The sequence below is a fragment of the Nematolebias whitei genome, chromosome 3 (genome assembly GCF_014905685.2).
Source record: "Nematolebias whitei isolate Nwh7 chromosome 3, NemWhi1, whole genome shotgun sequence".
NCBI classification, from domain to species: domain Eukaryota; kingdom Metazoa; phylum Chordata; class Actinopteri; order Cyprinodontiformes; family Rivulidae; genus Nematolebias; species Nematolebias whitei.
The window spans coordinates 42,735,756-42,763,726 of record NC_056500.1 but is presented as its reverse complement, the minus strand read 5'-3'; the positions used below and the strand labels follow the sequence as shown (position 1 = coordinate 42,763,726).

The 27,971-nt window shown below is 40.6% G+C and overlaps 1 protein-coding gene across 1 annotated transcript in view; it reads right to left on the bottom strand.

Moving 5' to 3' along the window:
- The window catches only part of LOC119407525 (adhesion G protein-coupled receptor L3), a 128,235-nt gene that overhangs the window by 89,413 nt on the left and 10,851 nt on the right, over window positions 1-27,971 (bottom strand). Inside the window, exon 2 of the mRNA XM_037674349.1 lies at window positions 23,146-23,359. Coding sequence (XP_037530277.1) covers window positions 23,146-23,359 — 214 coding nt within the window. The remainder of the gene's footprint in view (window positions 1-23,145; window positions 23,360-27,971) is intronic.

Below are 27,971 nucleotides of genomic sequence, written 5' to 3'. Positions count from 1 at the left end.
AACTGATGATCGAATCAGAACTGATGAACGGATCAGAACTGATGAACAGGCTCAGAACTGATGATCAAATCAGAACTGATCAGAACTGATGATCGGATCAGAACTGATGATCGGATCAGAACTGATGAATGGGCTCAGAACTGATGATCGAATCAGAACTGATGAACGGGTTCAGAACTGATGATCGAATCAGAACTGATGCACGGGTTCAGAACTGAGGATCGGATCAGAACTGATGAACGGACTAAGAACTGATGAACGGGCTCAGAACTGATGGCAGATTAGGCAGGCAGATTATACCTGATGTTTTAACTTTCTGTGAAACTGACTGCTTTCTCATTTGCTGGCAAATTAGAGATTTGATGAAGTCCACACCTGATCACTTGTGAATCTTTATTTTTCTATGACAATTTGGTGCTGCGAGAGCAGGTTTCCACAACTGATCACCAGACAGGAAGTGGTCTGCGACTGATCATCCTGGAATAGATATCCAGCCCCAACCCTCAGCCAGGTCTGACCATGAACATCTGCAACCATCAACCCTGGGATCCAACAAAACTGTTTATTATATGATAGACGTAAGGCTAATAAAATATATTTTTTTTTAATTTGTGTATTCACAAAAACTCATTCCAAAGTGGAAAACCTCTTAATTATTTTATTTTGCATCAGTCTAAAAGCAGACAGACATGTAACGTTTGCCTGGACAGTAGTTTGCCGAACTCCATCAACTGATGTGATGTCTATAAAATAATCCAGTTTTAATCAGCTGATGGTGTTGACCAATAAATTGAATTATTTAATTTACCACAACTAACATACCCTTGGAATGCTTCAAATCATGATTAATCAAAGCATCAACAATGAATCAAAGTTTACTGTTCTGACAAATCATCTGAGTCATGCCCTCAGTGTTGTAATTACACACAATCTTATTCTCACATGCAGCAACTGAAACAATGAGATGTTAATTGATTGTAACATAATCTCAAAAATAGATTTTTGCATCGTTTGCATTCATCATGAAGTAAACAGAGTTTTTCCTGTAAATCCTGGAAAAGCACAAGTTGCATCACAATAATATTAAAGATGGAATGACTCAAACTGATTACACCCCTGTCAATATTCAGAACAGGAGCTACTCCGTGCAATAAAAGTGATAAATGTTATTATTATTTTTAAAAATATTTTTACAGTATGGTTGCTGTGATCTAACAATAAATGCAGCATTTTTATTTTTTTTTGTAAAATCTCAAAGTGCTTTCACTCGACTGAAGTGATGAGAGATGTTTGACCCACATCCTGTTTGGGCAACGACTCAAGAAAGCTTCTACTTTGTACAAGCAGGCTAGCTACATAAGGAATAAAACAACAAGAATATGAAAACAACACAAAAAATTGTCTGTGGAGTCCAACTCTTCTTCCATAGGTGTGATCCAACTATAATTTACTCAGTTTGCAAAACTACATATCATGACCAAGGTTATAGGCTTTAGGTGTATTTCTGTACATGTTAGGAAACGTGCTTCAATGCCCATTATTAAAGTTTAATTCACACACATAAAAGAAGAAAAAGAGATTTCATGACACAAGTTTCCACCTGACTTTGCAACATATTTCATAATGTATTACTGGGCATCTTCTGGCTGCAGTTTTCACACCAGCAGGAACATTGATGGTGAGGATTACTGAGAAATCTCTTGGAAGACCTCCCTCAGAGAGTCGCGCAATGTTCAGAACATGCAACAAGGATTCACTGTCTGAATTTCACCAACTTTATTTGCCTTTTACACCCACTGTGTAAAATAACTCGCAGGGAAAAAGATAGATTCAAAGAAATACATGTTCTGCTTCAGAAAGCTGTACCCATGCATTGGTTATTTCTGGAGCTGTGCATGAAGATGTTGGAGATGGTTTCAAACAGGGTGAAACTGTTTGGAAACATTAAGAGCGGATGATATATATATATATAAAAAAAAACTGTTTTCAGTTCATTAGGATGATGAGCAGAAGGAGCAACTGTACAATGGCAGAGCTAGGGGGTGGCCAGTGGTGGCCATGGCCACCATAGACTTGTACGCAATATAAAAACTAGAAAGCATAGTTTGTTCAAATAATTTGGGTGGCCAGTTTACATTCATTTTAAGGTGCTGGCTTTTAGGATTTTGATGTGGCACCTGATTTTTAATAGTGACCTTTCTTACCCCTAGATGCAACCACACACCAAAATGGAAGTCGGCATGTTGCATCTTTTTCAAGTTGCTCACAAGGTTTACATAACGTACATAAATGACGGCAGCCATCTTGGAATTTAATGTGGCCACCTAATTTTTGATAGTGACCTTTCTTACCCCTAGATGTAACCACTGACCACAAAGGAAGACAACTGGTAGCTTATTTTTAAGTTATCCAGCTCACAAGATGAACAAACATATATGATGGCAGCCATCTAAGAGGGTATTTCCAATTCCCCTCTTCATTTCATGATGGAGGACAAAAATAGGGCCTAACTTGTGTAGGACTACATATCCTACCTCTTTTCAAGCCAGTTTTAAAATTAGATCATTTTATGTCAAGAAATGATGGAGTTATTTCAGTTTTTGTTAAACTTTATATATAGCGTGCAAAATCTGACAACATCACAAGATCTCTCAAATCTTTTCACCCTCAGAGTATGTGTTGAAGATGACCTACAGTACGACTGCTGTCACATCAAGCCTGAGCTTAATGTTGCTTGAACTAAAAAAGTAATGTCTGATATTTTCAATATCACTTAGCTGTGGTGACCATCTGAACTGGTTTAGGTTCAAACAGGGCAGACAAATGAACACACGGACACGCAAAAATATTATCACCCGCTTTGCTTTTTATGTGGTTTGCAAAAAAAAAAAAAAAAAAAAACTAGATGATTACTCTATAAATTGCTGTGTCTTTGTGTACAAACTTATCTTTTACGATTGTAAGGTGCTCAAAATAATTATTTCGCTAGGAGAGAGAAGGGAAAAAATCCTAGCTTGTAAAACCTTTATCAAAGAAATTTTGCTAAAATTCCCAAGTCTGGGGAAGATACAATAAAAGACGGTTCGTGAAAAGAACAAAAGGAGAATAACAAAGGGGGGAAGATGATGTCTCAGGGCTCTTTATGTCCAGCGGGAGCTGGGGAAAGCCATTTGACAGCAGACAGAGCGGAGTTACCATATCTTGCTACAGGATAAAAAGCCACTTTCTCCCTCTACCCCATAGACACACACACACACACACACACACACACACACACACACACACACACAAGATTCCTTTGCTACTGGCCTCATTTCTGCTTTATTGGCTCCCTGATGTGGTTATACACACATAATAGGAAAAGGAGGACTCTTCGGAGATGGACAATATAAGTGATGGAAATGGATGGTGAACAGGAAGAACAGAAAGGAGAGGAACTGTGGAGAGATGCAGAGGAGTGGGGATGTAGAAAGTAATTGAAGAGTGACGGGCTGTGACTGACAGAAGTAAGCAGAATTAGGGTGTCTGTGTGTTTGTATAAGCCTGTGCATATGTCTACCACAGGTATGTTGAAGCAGATGTGTCACACCTGTACCAGAACCACCGCACACCACTGATGAAGAAATGACAAATGTGTCTCACATCGACACACACACACTCTGAGGAGGTCCCTGAATGCGTTTCTGTCAGCTCGAACTGCCTGTCAGACAAACCACAGGTAAAATAATGTTATTTTCCCAACTGGGGACGACTGAAATGTGTTCCATTATTAATGTTGGCTGCAGGATGTCACCATCTCACACTTTTCATGTTATTTCTCAATCTATGAGGCTCCCTATACACACGGTGCACGTTTCATGTGTTCACCATGAGCACTGGGTGCTGCAGGTCCGGCATGGAGCTCGATTGGAACACACAGCAGGCCTCCCCGTCAGTGTCGTGCATGACAGGATGCACAATGAACTACTGTCCAGAAGATGTCAGTGATTGAAGCAGGCTGATAAAGAGATGATCTGAAACCACTCAAGTCAAAAGAACAAGGACGACGAGTAAAATGTCGATTTGGAGATCAATCCATCAAACTGTGGTCAAGTCAGTGAAGTCGATCACTGACACGTTTCAGTGAGTCGAGAAGAGGCGTTCATAGGATTCTTAAACACGGGGGGCTTAGCCCAGAGATGCTTGGATGATCGTACAATTTAGCCTCACTTCAATGGTTGCCCAAACATTTTAGGATCAGTTTTAAGATTATTTTATTTACTTTTAAATCTATCAGGTCTTGCCCCACCCTATCTCTCTGAGCTGCTACAGCCTTATACTCCCCCCCCCCCCCCCACCCCGTGCTCTCAGGTCAGCTGATCAGCTGCTCCTATTTGTACCCAAAACAAAGCTCAAGCTTAGAGGTGACTGTGCCTTCGCTGTAGCAGCTCCTAAACTATGGAACGGTCTGCCTCTCCACATCAGACAGGCCTCTTCACTCTGGTTTTAAATCCCATCTTTTTCCCCAGGCTTTTGACAAAATGTGAGACGTTGATTTTATTATTGTTATTTATTTGACTCTCTTTTAACTGTTTCAATTTTTTTGCATAGCTGTTTATGTATTTTTTATTATTTTTTTCTTGTATTTGTATTTTATTCTGTTTGCATTTTTTAATTTGTCTGTACAGCACTATGATCATGTATGTTTTTTTTAAGTGCTTTATAAATAAAGTTGGATTGGATTGGTTGCATCATTTTAAAATTGTTTTAAAAAAAAGAATATCTTCAAAGGGGTAGCATTTCTAAAAGGAATCCTTATTGTATTTCATACCAGAGTGGGGGGTCATTTTTTATCGTTAGCTATTCATGTTTTGTTTTTTATTCATTTGCTCATAAAAAATGTGTCACTTTCCTATATGTTGAAATTTAAAAAAAAATTGTAATTTTTTTTCTGGTAGACAGACATTTTTTTTTTTAAATCATTTCCAAAATGTTTCACTATTAGCTGTTGACTATTTTCACTATTATAGAAGCTGGAGAAAGAGGACAAATAGGGGTTTGTTGCTTCAGCAACAGGAGGAGCACTTTTAACACGACTTACGACAAAAATGTCTGAAATCTGCGACATGAAAACATGTTAGGGGCTTTCAAAACAAAAAAAGGGAGCATGAAGTTTATTTGTGTTGGTCCCAGATTTGATATGAAAGTTGTGATGCCACAAATAATGTTGATGCATTACAAAAATAAAAAACAAACAAAAAAAAACAACAACTGTAAAGAAAAAGTGAATCTATTATTGTGAGAATAAAAATCACTCCTAGGTGAACCTTACTCTGCTCTCATATGTTACAGGTTGTTTCTGTTTGTTTGTTTGTTTCTTTTTTTAGTAATGCTGTAGCCAAGGTTTATGTGCACGTTTACTGGATAAACTACAAAATAACAACATGATGCTTTTTTCAATTGTTATAGATATTATTTTTTTAATTAGTCCAATATGCTGTCATTATAAAAACTTATTTAAGAACAGAGAGAGAAAGTAGGAACTGCGAGGAAAATGTAATTTAAAGCAACCCTGTGTTTGCAGCACTCTTAAAAGCATATCTGTTCGTAGAGTGATTTTGTGGAATGACTTAGACGAAAGTAAAACTATTGCACAATTCAAGTGAAAATACGTATAAGGAGTGCAAAATTAATGTGTATAAAAACAAATGAGACAAAATGACGTTATTGGAGCTGTTAATTTTTTTCATCTGTGTTTGCATATTAACCTTTGATCCGTAGGTGTTATGAGAGTAAATCTGTGTCTGCAGGTGTAGCTATGCATGCATGTCTGCGTGTATACAGTTATGCATGTATGGGTATCTACATATTTTTCTATTGAATCACAAGGTAGATTCAGAATTTGCATGTAAACTTAGGGACAGGTACCTTTACCTTTTTAGTTATGTGTTTTGTTTTGTTGAAATTTTAACTGCTCGAAATGAAATAAAGAAAGAAAAAAAGAACTTCTACAGAAACAGAACTCAGAAATTACTGTAATCCTTCACAATAAGAGTCTTTCACATATATATGAACTGCTGAGCCTAAATAACTTTCATATCATTCAAATCCACAAAAATCTCTAAATCTCTGTAGCTAAAGACCACCTCTGATTTAGCACTTAACTTTTTATTTCCTTTCTGATAACCTGACTTGACGATTTTATATGGAAACATAAATAAATGTTGGTATGTAGACAAAGGAATTTGTATCTGCCATCTATTGGTGGCAGCAGGTATAAACAAAAAAAAAGTGTGATTTGGAATTTAAAAACCTGTTTACTACGATAGGCAGCACGGTGGGGCAACTGGTAGAGCTGCTGCCTCTCAGCGAGCAGGTTGCCCCAGTTCAAACCCCGGTCCAGGGGCCTTTCTGGGTGGAGTTTGCATGTTCTCGCCGTGCATGCGTGGGTTTTCTCCGTGTACTCCAGTTTCCTCCCACAGACCAAAACCATGCATGTTAGTGATTGGTAACTCTAAATTGTCCCTAGGTGTGAGTGAGAGAGTGAATGGTTGTTTGTCTCATTTGTCTCTATGTGTCTATGTGATGGACTGGAGACCCATCCAGGGTGTCCCCTGCCTCTCGCACAGTGATTGCTGGACATGGATATCAGCGTCGCCCATGATCCAAAAAGGAAGAAGCGGGTAAAGATGATGAATGGATGGATGTTTATTAAGATGTCACAGCTGTGTCAAGTCTGACTAGATCCCATACAAATAATACAGTTATCCAAAACTGTAATATCAAAACAAAGTTCACTTTATGCATCAAAGAGCTGAACTGTGTAGCTTCAATAGAATTGGGCTCCAAAAATATGAAAGTTTAAATCCCAAATTCTAGTAATCCACTGTGCACATGATGCACAGTGGATGTAGGTGGCGTGGCCTCAACAACCCTGTAGTCAACAATGTGTTATAAGATAAGATAAAATGTGCCTGTGATTGAGGAGTAGTATCGATTTACTCAAGTGTACTTCCATGTAATCTGGTTATTTTAATCAAGACTTTGCCAAAATAAAAAATCCCCAATGTCATTTAAAATCCATGTTATAATCCCTGTAAAAAGGCCAACTTTTAACATTTTATATTCCAGGTTTACTCCTATTTATTCCGTAATTTATACACCCCCCCCCAAAAAAAAAAAAAAATTTTTGATTAACTCTACAAGAAATTTTCCCTTTTAAAAAATTCCAAGAGTTTTGCAACCATAAACTTTTTACTTTTGGAAACTACCCAATTCAAGTTGGTTTTGAACTGACAAACTGCTCTATAATAATATTTTGGTTGCATCAGGGAGAGAAACGCACAAATATTGCACAAAAACACGTCCTCCTTCCATCCGTCTGGCAGACTGGCAGCCAAATACAGTTTTTGAGCTCCACCATCTCTTTCCTCTCCTGCCCTCTCTTCTTTCAGTGGTAACCATAGCAACTTCGTCCAATTCCAGGACACACTCAGGGAGTCTTCCTCCTTATTTCACCTAGAAACATTCCTTTGCTTTTACCCCACTCTTTCTTCCTCACCTTATGTTTGCCTGTGGATTCATCTTACTGCAATAAGCCCATGGAGAACGTATTTCCGTTTTAAAATAAAACCACCTGCTTGCACAAATCCCCCCAAAAAACTAAAGATAGATCACACTTCCTGGCAGGTTATCTCCCATAAATAGCGATAAGCGGAGGAGCGTGTAAAATGGCATCATCATCATCACCATCAAGACCCCAGCAGAAGCAGCAAGAAGTCATGGTGTTGCAGCCGAGCCGTGGGGGTTGGGGACTACCTGTGTCCTGCCTTGGATTTGCGCTTCAGTGACAGCATCAAAGGATCAAGTCAGTCAGGTAGTCAATCACTGTCTGCACACCAACTCGTTGGAGGCGCTGATTCACGCTCTTGTCTCTGAGCGTGACGTGCGATGTCCGGGTCAGTCCCGAGTCTTTTCCCAGGCAGCCATGCAGCTTTGCTGCTCAGTGAAGCATGCTAACTACAGTTAGCAGAGCTGTGGTGACAGAGGAACAGGGTCAGATGTCGGAGAGGTGGAGAAGTTCAGGAGAAATGCCGTGGATGTCATTTTGTTCTTGAGAGGAAGATTCATGATGTTACTGATAAGCTTACAAAGCAGTGTTCAGTGTTCAGTGCTGCCTCGTCTCTCACAGAAGATATTTTTCTATAAATCTTTTAGCGTGCCGGAGTCTGTTTAAGTTTATTCTCACTTCAATGCATCTATCGGTGTGTGTGGGCCCTAATTACTGCACTGAGCAGGGGTGACAGTTGGGCCCCCAGGGTGCTGCAGGGCATCTCCTGTAGCCGTGGTGACTTTATGAGGGTGGCAGCGCACATACAATTGCAAACACCATTACACATACACACATATTAAATAGGACATTTTGAGTTATGACCTCATTCAGTGAGAAGCAGGAGGAGGAGCGAATGGATGAAGGAAGAACTGACGATACGTTAAAGATTTACCGTAATCTTTAATGTTACTGTGGGTCCACCTTTAAAATGTAACGCACACACAAACACGCACAGCCTTAGTATAAAACTTCAATTTAGCAGATAATATTGTTTTTGTGCTCAGAGTCACAGAGGTGGAATAATGATCAAAAGTGTAAGATTTATGTTAGAATCCGAGCGTTTATTTATGCGTCATTATCTGCTTCTCGCTCCTTCTTCTTCGGCCTCTACAGGAGACAGATTAGACTCAAATGGGGAGGACAGATCAAGTGCAGATATGCCTTGGAAAGAAAAAAATCTCAGACCTCGTGGCATAGTTTGCTAGTTACACAGTCTTACACTGCAGCACACAGCAAACACTAGATTGCAGTCTGCGATTCAAGTGGTTTTCTATCATTCAGAGAGTCAGAGGAAAAGAACTTCAGAGGTTTCTTTACAGACTCCCATGTGAATGGTTCAAACAGTGCTGGTGCAGGCTTACTAATGCACACACGCAGTCAAGAGCATATGCACCATTCAAGAATGTACCCACATAGGCATGGATTGCACACGTATGGTCACAAATGCTTTCACATGCAAAATAGTTTGATGCTTTGAAGGTTGAGGCTCCGCTCTAAAGAGGCAGGTTTGTCCAAGCTGAGGAACTGATGAGAACCACTTCATTTCCTGTTTATCACCAAACTCTAAAGCTGAGAGGAGTTTCTGTCAAGTAGGTATCGCTGCAGGCAAATTTGGAAGGCGTATCTGGGGGGCCACATCTGATTGGATGAGGCGTATCCGGGGGGTCATATTTGATAGGACTATAGGAAAATGGGTGTGCCTGGCAGGTCACATCAGATTGGACAATAGAAATATAGGCGTGTCTAGCCGGCCACATCTGATTGGACGATAGAAAAATGGGCGTGTCTGGCTGGCCACATCTGATTGGATGATAGAAAAAAAGGCTGGGCGATAAATGCCGTTTGTATTAACCACAGAGACATTATGTCTAAAAACAAGGTGTTATTGGCAGATTGTGTTAACCACCGGCATATTATGTCTATGGTGTTAACTTCCTCAGCTGTCTCACATTTTAAGGTTCAACCTACTTCATGTTTCAGCTCCTTTCATAGATCAGATCTTATAGAAGAACTTCGAAAGAGCAAATTTAGTTTTTAGCGTTTGTTTTGGGTCATTATCTCGTCATAGGACTCATGATATTTAATTGAGACCAGACTTTTTGGACAAATGGGAGCAGATTTTGCTTCAGATGCTTCATATTTCATTGTACCCAGACCACACTCAAGGCAACCTGTGTCAGGTGCAGCCTACAACCCTAGAACAAAAGATAATCTTCTTGTGTTTGACAGTAGATTTAACGCTGGTTCTTAGAAACCTTCAGTTTAAAAAAAGAGTTGACGTAACTTAACTAAAGAGCAGCAAATACAGCTAGCCAATCAGTGTTTGCCCCCCATAAATGCCTATTAGCCAGAAACGCCCACTTTTGACCTGCAGAGAACCCCTTCTCGTTTCTGTGATTGTTTGTCTGTGCTTTAAGCAAATGAGCCCATGAACCAGGGAATACATTTTAATGAAACTCTTAGAAAGTACTCATTGTACATCAACAGCTGATTAACTGACAGAGTCAACCCCGATCAACATGGCTGCCACACAGGGCTTAATTTGAGCGGGATCGTGCGGGAACAGGATCCGGGAATGTTCTTATTTTGACAGGGTGTGTTCCGGTAAATGTTTTCTTGGATCTGGTAGCTCTCAGGCCTAATATTAAGTTATTTAAGGAGCTTATCTCAATTTGTCCTGAAGTGAAGAGCCCCTTACCTGCAGGTGTTGGGGGTGGGGGGGTGGTGGTGGTGGGGGGGGGGGGGGAGGATGTGTGAGAAAAGCGGAGCATGCTAACCAACTAGTAAGTTAAGAAATGATCCTGTGTTTAATAGACTACACTTATAAATCACACATAAAGTGTTTAAAAGTAAATTATAAATATGAATTGTTTTGGTATTTTGACATTTGTGCGCATAAGCGTTATGTTGTGTGTGCATTGCGGTATCAATGTTGGCCTCAGTGAACCTTGATCTCATACCACAATTTGCGTTCCGGCATCGTTTGGTTCACAAATTAGGCACTGGTGCCATAGCTAAAAAAACTTAGCAAACATAAAAGATGGTCTTAACTCCGACAGTTTTGTTGAGCTAAAATGAGGTGTCATTAGCTAAGAGTCATTCCCAACATTTACTTTGAACACTAAATGATACCCCTTTGGCTGGGGTGGCTGCCGGGTTCTGGCGGGGGGTCGGCTGTGGTTGTGTGTGTGTGGTCGTTGGTAGTGCATGGTGGCAGTTGGGGGCTGGCTTCACTTCAACGGGATGCTGGCTGGTCTGGCTGATGTGACATTCTTGGTGGGGGGTGCTGTGTGTGTGGGAGGGTGCATGGGTGGCATGCCAAGGCCTCTCCGGGCCTGTGGTGTGGGGCTTTCATTGGTGTGCTGGGCCAGCCTTCCTCAGCTGCTGCTCCCTGCTGCTCTGGCCCCCGGCCTGGGGCCAGCTTGCGGTCACTCTTGGGTGGGTGGGGTGCATGGACGGCCCAACAGAGGCTCTGTAGGGCTGTCTCTGTGTGCCTTTTTGTCTCAGGTTGGGTTTTAGGTGGTCCCCTCTCTTGAATCAGTTTTGGCCCCCCATTCTTGCTCCCCTCTGGTGGTGGGTCCCCCTGCCACCAGTGCATTGGCAGCTCTCAGCAGCTGGGGCTGGGTGGTGGGGTGTGTGTGGGCCCGCCCTGGTTGTTGCTTGCGGGGGCCTGGGTGCCCTGGCTCTGTCGGGCCTCTGTTGGGGGGTGGTATGACCTCGGGACTCGGGGCTTGGTGTCCATGGCCGGATCCACTTTTGAGGGGCGCGTTGCCGGTGGGGCCTGTTGACTCGTCATCACGGCCTCCTGGGGTTTCTGCATTGTGGTTGCTGGGGATCGCCCGGGACTTCCCTTTGCTTCTCTCTCTGGGGGGTGCGGGTGTCCTTGTTGGGGGACTCCCGGAGTTCCGGGCTTGGGGGCCGTTGTGTGTCTGTGGTTCTGGTCTTCCCTGTTTTACCGCTGTGTCCTGTGGGGACGGGTTTATGGGTCCCCACATTCACTATTGAACATTTTTTATGGAGAAACCTTATGGTGATAAGCATGCTCACACATGTGTTTAGATTCAGGTGTTTATCAGATACACACTCAGTTGGGTTGTGGTGGCCATCAAATATATATTGTATTACCATGTACTGTATAAAATACTTTCTAATGATGTTATAAGTATCATTATATAAGTTGTTTGTTGTTGTGGTTTCTCGGTTTTGTCGTTTTTTTTTTCTCTTTCCGCAGGTCTAGAGGCAGACTTCAATGATGTTGATTTGTGTTCTCTTTATCCCTCTCTCTCTCCTCTATTCCTATCTCCTTCTTTACATTTTAACTCTTCTTTCACTTTTCTGCTTTGTCTTCTTTGTTTTCCGTCCCCGTGTCCATTATATCTGGAACAAACCCAAAGCATATTCTAATAAAATTTAATTTATATATCAAGTGGCGCATTAAGGTCAGCCATAATGATCTGCTTGTGAAAGTAAATCTGTTGGGCATCACTTTGACACTCAGACAATAATTCTAAGTGTCACAATGCCAGACAGGACAGGGGAAAAAAAAAACACTGAATGATTGTTTGAAGCCTGCTTTTAAAATCGTGTCAACAACTATTAGTCAGTTTTGTATCTATCTGTTAGCAAAATATCTTATGAACCACTGGACACACTGTAATAAAACTCAAATAAAGTAGTTATTGGGTTGATATCACACAGACTCACACAGACTCATGTTCGTGCTGCTGTTTGTGCTACTGGTGCTTTGTGTATATTTGGTTGATATTTTTCTTGGTTTATATCTTAGATCTTATTACTGTTTTTCTTTTACATTTTATTGTTGGATGTAACTGGGACCCCGTGTACATAATTTCGTTCCACCACATGTACCACATGGGGTGCAAATGACAAATAAAGAACCTTGAATCCTTGAATATCTTTAACTCAATAACTTTTGGACTCAGCCAAATTCAAAATGGCCACCAAACTTCAGTGATCTTAAGGCTCTTGCATAATCGGGCATACTTCAGTCCGCAAAGGTCTGCGTGTACCAGATTAAACTCGAAGTGGACGCCCGCAGGGCATGTTCACGCAAAGATTAATTTTAACGACCACATACGCGTACTCGGTGTTGCACAATAAACTGCCCAGCGACATACTGTTTTGTATGCAACACCAATGTTGTTAAATTCCCCTTCTTCATCCCTGATCTGGTTTAATGGCCTTTTCTTTTGTTTTTTTCCAAGAGGCAAGCGATCTCTTCCTCCTCGTCCAATGATGCCATGACTGGGTGAGAAATGAAGGAATTTGTCACAAGCAAATTAAAATCAGATCCAGCGTGGCTGTGGGAAGGTCTGGAGATTTCTTGGTGGGCTGGTCTGATGTGTAGGCTGCAGGGCCAGTGCTCCCTGTTTTTTTAAATGTTTTTAGAACGTTTTATTAACAACATATAAACACAGAACACCACTGCGGCTTGCTGCCAGCTCTAGTATTTATTTATTTAAAAAATTTTTGTGACCTGTTACTCAATCCAGTAGACGTGTCAGCAAATGACCGATCGGCAAACTCAATTTTTTCCAAAGGTTAACGCCCCTTGTCTGTGGAGCTGGTCTGCAGTCGCTCAGGGTGGACATTCGAGTATGAAGTCTCAACCATCTGCGGACAGTGGGCACAGTTTTCATGCAGACTGAGGTCCGCCCGAGTCTGTGCGAGCCTTTAGAATACACAAAAATGGCTAAAATTTTTAATGAAATTCTACGATTGAGCTAAAGCTATCTGTGGTGGTAGCTGAGGTTTATTCCCAACACATATTCTTAACAACAAAGTCCATGCTCAATAATCCAGGTATACAATTCAACATTTTTCAGTCAGGTCATATGGACAGTTTCTTTTTTTGTGCTGAAACGCTTCGCCTTCAATCTGGAAGGCTTCATCAGTCAAGGAAATACACAACACAAAACTGATTCTTCCTTCAACAGCTTACTCCAAAGTGGAACAAACCAGTTATGTTTTTGCTAAGTTGGTCTCTTTGTCACGCCCCCTCCTCCATTGCCGGCCCTCTTCCTTGTTGACAGTCGTGTCAAACTGGTTGAAAACAACAAAGTCCATGGAGTAAGCTGTTGGGGGAAGAATCAGATGTGTTGTGTGTTTCCTTGACTGATGAAACCTTCCGGATCAAAGGCGAAGCGTTTCAGCACAAAAAAAGAAACTGTCCAGATGGCCTGACTGAAAAATGTTGGATATTCTTAACTCTACTCATGATACAGCATTTTTGCTAAAACTCTGACATTGAGTGTCAGAGTTAATAGAATCTGTCTGTCTGTTAGCAAAATATCTCAAAAATGAATGCAGAAATTTTAATGAAAATCTCAAAAAGCAATTATTGGATGTACATCTGAAACTCATTAACATTTGGACTCAGAAGAATTCAATATGGTCGCCACAGAAAATCAACTTCATCCAACAGAAAATTGTCTATAGCTTACTCCATTTTAGATAAATTGAGCTATATTTGGTTCATTAGTAGTATTTTTTAAGGAATGTTAGACATTTTGTTTAAGTTTTAGGATAACAGTGTCCACAGAAACTGGTCTGGCTGTCTTTGAAAAAGGTTGTGGACTTCTTGAAGTTACTGAAAGTTTCATCTAAAGCTTTTTCCCAAAAACCATGGTGCACCTGGTTCCTGAAAGGTCTACGATATAAAATGCCACATAAAGTACAGGAAACAACCTATAAGCGCCAACCTCAAGACCACCTTTGCTCAGAGCTCTAGAGGATAAGGGGAAAACGTAAATGAAAAAAAAAGGCGAACGCTAAAACAGATGGCGATGGAAGAAGGGAACGTGACAGTGACGGTGAGAAATAGGGAGTGAAAGCTGATTTCAGGAACCAGGAGTGGGAAAAAGAAAGAAACAAATCTGGAAATGGGGTGAGAAAAAAGTGAAATATCGAGCAGGTGACAGATAGAAGAAGAATAAATGAAGCATGTCGTAATTTAACACTTCCAAAAGCAAGGAAGCAGAGGAATACGGAGAACAAGTCCCCACCCATGTTGTTTTTTTCTGTGGAAGCTGTTCCCTTTGTGCTGAAGGACTTTGTAGGATGGACGCACACACACACACATACACATACGCACACACACACGCACACTTACACGAAGAGAGAGGGGGAGAGAAAAGGCTGAGGGGGGCAAACAAGATGGCAGAGGTGGTATAGAGGTGGCGGGGGACAGTCTGTTTGAAGTCTAAAAGTAATTTTCTAACACCTTAGCTGTGGCAGAGGTAGCAAAGAGTTGGTGCGCCTGTCTGCACACTCCTCAGGCTGTCCACACTTGCAGCTTCGAGTGCGCACATGTGTGGGATTAAGAGTGAGAACGTGCAAGAGAGTGTTTGCTAAAAGGTACTTGGTTCATGAAGCACTTAAGTATCAGTAAAGGGGGGCAGGGAGTGCATTGTGAAGCTCCTCTGTAGATGCCATAAAGTCGTTGTTATCTGAATAGATTACTGTAAATCGGAGGCGTTTCAAGATTCTGGCTCGCAGCAGCTCTCCCCTTTTTGATATACGGCCAATCGAACCACACCCTAACTGGCTGGAACCTTTTACAACTTTAGGAAATTTGATGAAATACAGCACTTTTTTTTGAAAACACAAGGAATGCAACAGGGGTGGGGGCTATGTCTTGTTTCTGTGAGTCTAATTAAATCTATACTCATAGGGTGGATCTTGAATTAAAATACGATTATAGGACACGATACAATACGATATCAGTATGATATGGGATTATATTGAATATCTTATTTGCAATAAGATCTGAAGTTGTAGAGTTTGACCTCTAAGGGATTTTAAACAACTTAGTTAATGGTAAAAACCAATGCAGACATGTTTCTGTTTTTAGTATTGTATTATAATGTAGCTGTTTTTGTTTCATTTTTATATCATTTCTTCTATTTACTTTTCATTTTATATAAATGGATTGTACTTATTTAGTGCCTTTCTATCTTATCAAGATACTCAAAGCTCTTTACAAAAGCCCTCATTTGCCCATTCATACATCACTCTACTAGATCTATACAAAAAATAATCAGAGCTTTATCACATTCAAACACTGATGGGACACACATCGGAGGCAATGAGGGGATCAGTGGCTTGCCCAGCGCCACTTCAGCATGTGACTGCTGGTGGAATTGAACCCCCAACTCTTGCATTGGAAGACGACTGCTCTAACCACTCAGCCACTAATGCAATTTATATCATTGCCTATTGTTGCTTGTACCTCATTGGTGTTCTTTGTTTAAGGTTGTTTTCACAATTGATAGTCCGGTAGACTCGGTTCGGGACCAATATTCATAACATTTTGTTTACATTTGAGCTGGTGCGTTTGCATTCACACTGCACTGTGCAGTCGAGTCAACCTGTTCGAACCAACCTGTTCCCCCACTCGCTTGTGGTGGCGCTGCACCAAAAACTACTGAAAGAAACAACACAAAAAAACTCTGAAGAAGACACTTCTTCTGGAAATAAAAACAAAAAAGGAGTGGCGTCAAATTTTAGCAGTTTTAGGAGTTATATTTTGTCATTTTTCAACAATGGACTCAACATGAGCAGAAGATGAGGCAGAAGACCATGGAGAATGTTGTTTTTCACACAAGGCAAGTTGACGAGTCCATATGAGGTAAGAGAAATGCGTGTTTGTTTGCCCTGCATTGTACTCCACTTTCTGCTTGTGGAGCGGTGCCCGGTCTGCTTACATTCACACTGTACTCGAACAGCGCTAGAGTCTTCTTCTACCGGACCAAGACCTAGGTCTTAGGCGGACCAGAGTTCGTCTTTTTGTGCCATAACAGAGTTTGATGGAGCATTCACACCTCTCCAAATGAACCAGACTTCCTATGCAAACGGACTAGAGTTTGGGACAGCAGGGCTGGTGTGAATGCACCCCAAATCAGGTCTCTTGTAAATGAGTCCTCGAGGCTCAATGAGACTAACCTGTATAAATAAAGGTTAAATGAATAAAAATCTTAAAATCTAAATTTCAGAATGCTTAAAGGACCCTTACGCAGAAACGTCATGGTCGGCATTTTGGAGTAACCGCGCTACAGATAGAAAAGGACATAAACCAGAGTGAGTCACTGCTCTGAGGTCAGTGTATCACTTAAACAGATTAGGCTGAACTTTCATGGCCATGGCTTTATACTCCCCCACCCACCCTCCCTCTCACCCCCAGTGCATCCCAATGGGAAGGTAATCTGGGAAATGCAGCAGTATCAGGTCCTTTCTAAGTTGCCTGAGAAGTCTTATGAGACCCTCTGGAGATGTGAGGCTTTGATATCAGGACCAATTATGTGGTGTGTGCACACACATGTGCACACAAACACACACACACACGCATAGACACGTGCGCATGTTCGTCAACACCCACTTTCGTGCACACATGCACGCTCCGCTTGGCCTTGGGAGAGCAGTAGAGAGGAAAACAATGGGAGAATATGATACCGAGGAAACACTGGGCAGGCGGAACATGCTCAGATTTTTATCAGAGCTTGAAAGCCAGAGATGACATGGAGGGGATGGAGTGGCGGCCCGAATGAAACAGACCGGTGTGAGGGTGATGTGTATGATGAAGACAAATCCCTACTGACATGTGCGTGAACACAAATAATCTGTTTATGTTAGTGCTAATAGTACAACAGATGATTAGAGCCACTCAGAAGAGAAAGACAATTTAGGAGGACGGTTCTGTTCAACCATAAAAAATAACTATGACTGAGGTGTGCCGTTAACATTTATACTGTAAACTCAAAATTCACACTATATTCGAAATACATTTATGTATTCTCGGGGTCCGAGATGGGGTAGAGGTAGGACAGCCGACCCGGGACCAGAAAGTCGGGGTTCGACTCCCAGCCATTCCCACATATCGTGGTGTCTATGAGCAAGACACCTAATCCCTAATTGCTCCCCGGGTGCTCACATAACTGCCCACTGCTCCACCTGGGTGTATCCCAGGCGTGATGGGTCAAATGCAGAGAATTAATTTCACCATTGTATGGGAACATACAACGATGACAACATAAAGCACTTATACACACAGCACATATTGTATCCCTCGCTACTTCGCTGTTCATTTATTTCAGACTCGCTCTATTGCAGCTTTTCAAAATAAGATTGGACATGACACACAACTGACTGATTGATGGATGAGCCGCACGATCGGAATGGACATTTTATTTCAAATGAATTATTTTAAATTATTTAGCACCTCCTGCCCCTTTGTGCAGCCGATAGGCGTTGCAACCATTATATGTGAAGGGGACAAGTCCCCCCCCCCCACATAAAAAAAAACCGTTCATTTTGTCCCCCCCCCCACACACACACACACATTACGGATGCTTCTGACACCCTTGGTGCAGCCCATACTGCAGGATAAACTTCCTGTTGCAGCTGATCAGCTGTTCACCGTGCAGAGCGGAGAAGTGGGAGTGGCCAAGAGTGTTTGAGGTGGCAAAGAGCAGTGGAGGCAGGGAGCTGAAATCATGACATTCTGTGCTCTTTTAGAGCTTTTAGAGTTTAGAAACATTGTTTAGAATATTTCAAAAGTGTGGGAAGGGTTTAAAATGTCTTTATACATATATACATATACATATACATATACATATATATATATATATATATATATATATATATATATATATATATATAAACTACTACTTACCACTTGTACTACTATTCCTACTTCGCGGTTTTCGATATTGCGGGTCTTCAGGGTATGGATCCCCTGCGATAAACGAGGGACTACTGTATATGACTATATATGTATACATGTAGTATATATGTATAGCACTTATACTGTATATATATTATTATTATATAAACATTCAAATAAGAACTTGCTCCTTACAGTTTTTCTTCAGAGTGCTCCTGATGTGTTGCAACAAACCACGTTCCATGTGCATTACACAAAACGCTCCCTAATGGCGCACACCGGCAGTCACCTAAAATCCAAGTGATAAACTGTTGTTTCCGGTCTAAGTCACCTCCACCATAGGATCTCTCAAGATTAAGTTTGGCCTCTGGCTCTGCTAATTGGAGCTTAAAGTCTGGTGTAGCCCCTGGGCAGTGTATGGTGTGTGTGTGTGTGTGTGTGTGTGTGTCTATGTTGTGGGGGCTGTGTATAAATTATGGATGGATAGACCGGCAGGAGAATGGCCACACAAGCTGCAGCAGCAAGAGTGTTGGCAAAGACCAAGTCAGGCCAGAGTAATCACAAACACAACACCAGCACATGTCAGAGACAGGTGGCCTGACGGGGAAACAGAGCAGAGAGCCGGAAACTGGAAGATGACAGGGACCATTAAAACAGAAGAAAGACCAGGCTGATAATAATGGGACAGCAGGAGGGAACACTCAGAGGCAGACACACGATCTGAAAAATCCAGATACTAATGTTGGCATAAATGCATTATTTATACCCAGACAGTCTCATTACAGAGATTCATCATTGTTGGTATTATTTGACTAACACACCTGCTTGGATCACAAAAAAACAGTGGTGCTGTAGAGACCACAGCGGTGCAAAAACACAAACCTCTTGTCCAAAGGAAAACCAGCACCATGAAAACAGTACTTCTAGAAGTGTTTAGAACACTTTCATCAAGAAAAACACATTTAAAATATTCATGCAGGAGCTAAAAGAGTGCTCTCATGCATTAATAAAAGCAAAATCTTAAGTGTGGGAAGAAGAATGAGAGTCCTGACAGAATCAGAGGGTTGTTACATGATGTGCTCCAGCACAAAAACACTACCTGTTGATCTTTTTTCTGGTCAAAACTGCAAAAAAAAAAAATAAAAAATAAATTATGTTCTGCTACAGTTACAGACATTTTTTATTTTTTTAATTGTTGTTTAGGTTTTTTTGCTTCAAGAACATGTCTTTTCGCAGACTTGAGAAAAGACATCCATATTTGTGGTGTTCATTGTTTGTGTCAGTTTATGCAAATCTGTGTGTATTTACCAAGATAACATCTCATTTACATATTCAGACACAAAATTTCCAAACACTTGAGATAGAAAAAAATAGATATTTGGGTGTAAATAATCAGCTGTGGAGTTTTATGGTAATTTTTGCTCATTTGCATTGTACAAGTCAGTTTTCAGGGTAACTTCCTTTAGCGACAAAAAAAAAAAAAAGGTTAAGGCATCTTGTTGATTTCATAAAAGCAAAGTTATTTATATTTTACTTATTTTGGAGTTTATTAAATTTTCATCACCAGCTGCCAAGTTCAAGATAGATACCGCAGCTAAACGGCATTAGCCGACACAACAATGGCTCTAACAAAGGTCAGTTTTGCAGATACTGTGCAATGTACAATGTACTTTGTATGTAGTAGTAGTAGTAGTAGTAGTACCTGAGTAGTTCACAACACAATTTTCCCTCTTTGCTCTGTGATGGAGGACAAAAAAAAAGTGTTTTTTCCTTCTCATAAAAACCTGATAGTTTATTGCACATACAAACTCATTTAGATAAGACCTGATCTGTGTATTTCAGGTGTATTATGTATTCATGTATCATAACATAAAATTGCTCAGATACTAACTGGATTTCACAGTGATTGTGAATCTGACAAACATGAAAACGGAGCATTTGTTCAGTGATGAACTGATAACATTCTGTGAAGCACTTTACGACCTTCAGTCATTTTGCTCCCAACAACTCAGTCAGAAGTGGAAGCATTCACACGAGGGAGGTGAGTGGGGGAAGTGTTACCTGACTCATTTCCATCCTGCAGCTTCATGGTTTGTGTTACAGATAAAAAGACCTGCAAGATGTTGACTGGTGAACCATCTTGTTTTTACTTAGCCTTCTCTTTTTAACCATTACACCAACTTTAGCAAATATTGTTGTTCAGTATGTCATCCTATGAACCCAGAACTCTGTGATTTAAAATAACAGTTTAGGTCTTTCAAAATAAAGTTTTGTGTAATGATCATGAAGCGTTAATATCTTACCTGTTGTAGATACATTTCTAAGTACCAAAATGTGGAGAAATAAAGTGTAATTCTGGTCAAATTGCTCAGCTAACAGCTACTCCAAGTGACTCCCTGACCAAAGTGGATCACATCTGTATGACAGCCCCAGTGGTAAACATTTCATAGCAGTTCATGCAAATACTATTTTATAACCTTTTCAACTAACATCAGTTTCACATTACACCAGTATTCCCGATTAAATAATTACGGAACAGTAGTCCCTCATTTATCGCAGAGGTTTCTGTTGCAATGTTCTAAGCAATGTTTCTAAACTCTAAATGCTGTAAAAGAGCACAGCATGTCATGATCTCCGCTCTCTCTGTCGCCGGCTGCTCTCTCAGCCACGCCCATTTCTCCGCTGCAGAGCAGATATCCTGACATGCTGCAGGAGGGAGCATTTCCCTGCACCTGTGGGCTTGACACAGGTGCAGCAGGTGCTAAATAAAGTAAAACAATTTATTTTAAATAAAAAAATTCATGCAAATCATGCAGCTGATCCATCAGTCAGCCATTGTATGTCATGTCCAAACTTTGAAAAACCGCGAAAGAGAGAGTCCGCGAAAGTCAAACCGTGAAGTAGCGAGGGAATGGAAGTGTAAGATACACAGATAGCCACTGTTGTTACTATCAACAGTTGCAAATACTCATAGAATCCTACATCAACAATTTCCTGCGGGATCAATAAAGTTCTATTTTAACTTATTAACAAATCGAACCAGGCATTGAAAAGGTTTATAAAGTAGTTATTACATTATCAGCTGTAACATTTTTTTAAACTGCAGTTATTTTAACAAAAAAACAAAACAAAACTACTTTGGTGTTGACTGCACTTGAATTAGTTGTTAGAATTGAATTCTGACAGGACTGAGAAGAACTGACGTCGTTCAAAGTGCTATCTACAACAGGTAAGACATTTTCTGTTTGAAATTATTCGTAGAACTTCACTTCAAAAGATCTGAATCTTAATTTTTGTAAAATAAAAGTTGGTTGTACTTCTCATGGCAGAGAACCCAGTCAGGTACAGCTTATCTACCACAGCAGCAACACTTGTCTCTTTTCAAGGTAAATTTGGAAACAACCGTTAGCATCAGGCTACAAGAGATAGCATGTTAGCAGGGGAGACATCCTCCCCACTGCAGGCTCACTACAGATCCAAATAAACCAGCTAAATATTTAACTAACATCTGCTTGTCAGGCTCTCAATGTTACTTTACAAAGAACAGAACAGCAGAGAAGAAGCAATGTGCCACACAGCTAATAAGAACTATAAATAAATCATTTATATTGACTTGGTGCTAATGTGGGGGTGGCGTGGTGACACAGTGGTTACAGCTGTTGCCTGACAGCAGGAAGATCACAGGTTCAAAACCCATCATGTCTTCTACAGTTTGTTCAGAAACATTAATAGACTTTTGTCTGTCTGGTGTTAAAATTGAACTAAAGTAATCTTCATGTTTATGATTAAACTAAATATAATAAACTTGGTACAAATATCTTTGTAAATTAAATGTTTTAGATAAAAAGCTGATCAAACATTAGTTTAGAATCTGTCCTGGGAGTATTAAAAACTGGAAATGATTGTTAATCAAGTGTCTGCCAACATGTGTACTTGTGTTCTCATCTTTTATATCCGTTATATCTGCTGGCTTAAAAAAAATACAATAACTACAAGAGTACTGCATACAGCACATTATATGCCAGTTGATAAACAGTTATACAGCAATCTATAGTAATGGACAAGCAAAGACCTTGCATAATATGTGACCTTGATTTGTGACCTTGACCTTGAAGCTGGGGTGATGAAATGCATAAGAGACACTCCCGTCTAGGGCTGATGCAAATGGCTATCAAGGTTCATTAAATCACCCAGAGCAAATCAGAATATATGGTCTGGACAAGCAAAAGATGGTTTTGTAACTTCAACCTTGATTTGTGACCTTGACCTAGGACCTGGGGTGATAAGACCTGTCCATGGCACTTTTTCTAGTGCACTATGATGCATTCGTGAATAGGACTAGATGCATATGTGTTTCTTAAGTTTCTTAAAATTATCTTGAGCAGATCAGAATTTATGGCTTTGGACGACAAGCAAAGACTGTTTTAGTTTCGACCTTGATTTGTGACCTTGACTTTGAAGTAAAAGGTGATTACATGTGAACGTGACAGTGATGGTGCAGATGTGGATGAAGTTTCAGTGCATTATCTTGAGAGGATCAGAAGTCATGTCAAGAGAATGTTTACAGACGTGCATCAAAAAGTTTTTTTGACGCGTGAATAAAAAGTATTTTTCAGACGTCAGTTCAGATGAAAGATGTATTATTATACTATTTGTCTTATAATGTATTCATTACAAAGCAACATGTTATAAAATGTAAGCAACAATAGTAATAACATTTGGATTTCAGTATTTATTTACGTTAATAAAAGCTAATAAATCATATTTTAAGATTGTTGTTGTTTTATTACCATACTGTGAAAATATCATACCGGCCCTTGTCCCCCAAAAAACTTTTTCTCACGTGCACGTTAGCTCATGCACTCAAACTGACCTGAGCGACATGATCTTGTAGGCGTCGGGCAGGTAGCACCTCGTGTTCTCCATCTGGGCCGGGTCCGAGTCACAGATCTTGTCATCGGTGCGGCCGTAGTTGGCGCTTTCGATCATGATGACGTCCGTGCCGGGGCAGCGCAGTTCGATGGGGTAGGACTCACAGGACAGCTCCCTGCGCACCACTGCCATGGGGATGGGTGCACGGCCACACACTGGACACACACACACACACACGGTCACTTTCTTTTCAACTATTTATCCTTCCCGACAAGCTAATGAAAAACAAGACAAATTAGAGGAGCAGTGTTTAATTTATGTGCAGTAGAGGACTAAATTGTACAAGAATAATCGTGTTGAGCTACACTGTGTTTGTCCTCCTGTCATATGCACATAATTATGCACACTGTGCAAAAATAAAATCACAGAAGATTTTTCATGAGGGTATGTCCACTGTCAAAGTGAACTAAACGCTCGATTACAGCGTGGCAGTCAGCTGTTTCAAGTCAGATGAAAGATAATTGCCTGGAAATATCCATAATCTTTATGGATGATTTGTCAAAAACAAACAAAAAAAATATGATTGACAGAAGTTGAGAATCTGAAACAGAAACAGTCAATAAATCCAAAGATGCTAAAGCTACTGGTACATTTGTGCAAATTCAGGGTAGAACTGCACGATTACTCAAATATAAATTAATCAAAACATCACAAACACTGTTTTTCAAATGTATGCCACCTCTTTTCTATATACTGTTCGTTTTAATGCTCATGAACATCCTCAGTATGAGTTTGTGCTGCATTCATGTGTTTATTTATTCAAGTTACAATGATCCTACATGAAAGTTGACGATTCTCACAAAGGGCAAAGGAAAATACGACTGAGCCAAAGTTAAGGAAACAAAAAGTCAGACAACTTTTCACACGGCAGCACTGATGTGACATTAATAACCTCAGACTATCAGAACTGTATTGAAAAATAAAAAGTTTTACACACAATAATGCACCTCTTTTAGGATTTTTTCATACTAAAAGCATTGCATGGAAGGGATGCCAGATAGGAAATTATGAAATTATGTATGTATGTATATATATGTATATATATATATATGTGTGTGTGTGTGTGTGTGTATATATCATACATTACAATATATACTGTATATATATATAAAAAATATAATATATATATTCAGTGGTCTGTGGTTGTGTTAGGAAGGACATCCGATGTAAAAATAATTGCCAAGTCTTCGTGCGAGTTACCGGTAGTTCGCTGTGGTGACCCCTGAAGAAGGAAGCAGCCTAAAGAAGAAGAATTTTTTTTTTTGCCAACATTCCCACTGGCGTCTTTGACCAATGGGCCTTAGATATTGATCGCTCTTCATTGTGCCGCCCCATTTTTTGCCATCTTCTGGCAACCATGGTTGTATTCAACTCCAGAAATACAGATTAGGATTCAAGTATTCAAAGATTCAAGTTTCTTTATTTGCCATTTGCATCACATATGGTAAATGTGGTGGAACAAAACTGTGTACCCAGGGTCCCAGTTACAACCAACAAAAGTATAAAATGTAAAAGAACAACAGTAATACGATCTAAAATATGAAACAAGATAAATGTTAACTAAAAATACACTAAGCACTAATAGTACAAGAACAATACGCTGAACAGCAGCAAGAACATGAGTCTGTGTGAGCAGATGAGCACGAATGAACACAGCAACATGATGTGATTTTTTTCATAGTGATTATTCTGCACCGAAAGTCCATGCTCATTAATCCAGGTATAAAATCCAACAATTATCAGTCCGGACAGGATTTTATACCTGGATTATTGAGCATGGGCTTTTGGTGTTTGGAATCAGTTTAACATGACTGTCAACGGAGGAGAGGGCGTGCCCCAGAGACCATCTTATTATAATAATATATAATATAATTGGGTTTTTTTCACTTTGGAGTAGGTTGTTGGGGGAGAAGCAGTTTTGTTTGGTGTTTCCTCAGACTGATGAAGCCTTCTGGATGGAAGGTGAACGGTCTCAGCACAAAAAAAAAGAAACTGTCCAGATGACCTGACTGAAAATTGTTGGAGTGATTATCCTGGTTAGAGATTCATGAGTCTACCTCAGGGCAGAAGCTGTTCCTCTGTCTAGTGGTTCTACTTTGTACACTTAATGCTCTGCAACCTTCTGCCTGAGGGGAGCGGGGCAAAAAGTGTGTGCTGGGTGAGTGGGTGTGAAGGTTGTTCTTCCTGCACCAGCTCTCCAGGTGTTCCACCTCCTCCCTGTAACTGGACTCATTATTGTTTGTGATGCGTCCCACCACCGCTGTATCATCTGCAAACTTTACAATGTGACAGCCTGGATGGGCAGCTGCACAATCATACGTGAGCAGAGTGAACAGGAGAGGGCTCAGCACACATCCCTGAGGGGAGCCAGTGCTGAGGGTTATGGTGGAGGAGGAGAAGTTTTAGATCCTCACTGACTGCTGTATGTTTGTTAAGAAGTCTAGGACCCAGTTGCAAATGGAGGGGCTTAGTCCTAGTGTGAGTAGTTTATCCATCAGGGTTTGGAGGATCATGGTGTTGAAGGCAGACATGAAGTTCACAAAGAACATACAGACTTAGGAGTCCTTCTGCTCCTGGTGGGTGAGAGCAGTGTGGACCACAGAGGAGATGACATCCTCTGTTGATCGATACGTACTGGTGAGGGTCCTCGTTGATGTTGATGGTTGTTTTGATGTGGGTCATCACCAGTTTTTTGAAGCATTTAGCGACTATCGGGGTGAGGGCTACTGGTCGGGAGTCATTCAGACCAGTCACTGTAGAGCTCTTTGGGACTGGGATGATGGTGGCGGTCTTCAGACGGGTGGGAACTGTCACCAGTGTGAGTGAGGAGTTAAAGATTTTGGCCAGCACCTCGCAGAGTGTACGTGCTGAAAAACATTTCTATAGTTTTAGACTTTTTCTCAAATCTAAAGCCGCAACAAAACATGAGGCTTCAGCAGAGTTTGTACCAAACGATGATTTGGTTTTTGGTTCCCCTGTTGATCCCCAAATCCCTTTAAGTTTATCAATTCAACTTTATTCTTAAACTATTTTGATTTATTTTTCTCAAACTTTTAACTTTCATCTCAAAACTGAAACGCAAATAAAAATCTTCTTCATTTAGTTTTTCTTCTCAGTGACTCTCATGCACTGTCGTACATTAAAGAGATAATAAAGACATCTTTGTGTCATTTAGAAGTTTTATTCTAAAAAAGTTCTAAGTCTGGAGTAGACAGCACCTGTTATTAGTATTTTTTTTACCTGAGTGGAATAATTATTCTGCAGGAGAAAAGGGATAATTGTTTCAAAATCACGATCTAAGTTGTCACATAAAACCCTCTCATTTAAATATCAGCAGGGACTGTGCAGCCCTGGTTCATTATTACAGAAGATTTGGGAGAAAATGATGTTTCCAAATAAAAATAGGGTTAAAATATAAAGATTGTGTAAAAGCTCTGATATTGATGGTGTTGGACTGGATGCTCCAGGGGGTTTTACTTGTTGTGGAGCATCTTTGTTATTGAGATCAGCAATCCCTGTGAGCATTCAGCACCTCCCTCGACAGATCGCTGAGCTGAGGCGTTCACATGTGTTTTTCCATCACCTTCCTCCTCCGTAATAATACTGTAGATGTGCTTTATTTGATTTTAGGCCTCGTATACTGTGTTAACAACAAGCTCCTGTGGAACGTTCTGCTGTACCCGGTGCAATATGCATAATATGAATTTTCACTGCAGTATAAATAAACGTGTATTAAAACTGGTTTCAAGGCCAAGTAATTGAGATCACTTGCGGTTTCATTTCAGTACCTTTCATCCTGGGAGGACCTTTCAAATTAAAGCTCCTAAAATTGCACGTGCGCCCGAGTCCGCGTGTTCATCTAAAGACCTCGACAACAAACAAACGCAGGCCTACAGCATCCCTTAAAGAAAAGGCAGACACACTCCCCTTCTCCTTGCTCTCCCTGTCACGGTAACCATAGAAACCTGCCCTCCCTCCCTCCGCTCTTTCATTAGTTAGAGGAGCGTCATGGTTACACATATGCAGCAAAGAATCTGAATGAGCTCAATGACACTCTGCCTGGGCTCAACTTAATACTGCCCTTCACCACGTCTCACACGCACACACACACGCACACACACATGAATACAAATGCTCTGAGTGATGGAATGTAGAGGTGGAAATTCACAGCCATTGTCAATGATAACTGTCTGGTTCTGGTACCTGAGGCCATAACATTGATAATGGCAGGCTCTAGCTTAGAGATAGGGCTGATATATAAGTGACATTTACTGAAAATGTCCTCTTTAATGAACACACACAGGCGCGCACACACATAGGTACATCACCTTAGGCCATGATTAGACCTTAAGCACACATTCAGACAGGATGTGTGTCTCTGTAGCTGTTGAAGAATTGATGGGACATCATGGATTTCCGTGGGTGCTTAAGGCACCGGGTCATTATTGTGTTAACGTGTTGGTTTGTAACGTTTCTCAAAGGCTGCATCATGGCACCATTGTAAGCACGAATATATATTTTTTGGTTATTGAAGCATGCAGAGATCAATGTAGTCATTGTGAGGCAGCTGTCTAGACTAGATGTGGATCAGATGTCCTCCAGTGTGGACTAGATGGATCCCCAGAGGGCATAAAGCAAGCATTATGACACAAATACTCTTAAGGAAATTTATTGTTTGTCTTTTATTTTTAATTATTTATCTGAGAAGTAAAATGATTAAATGAATAAAGCAACTACTGGCCAAGACAGTAGTATGAAAGTTGCAAC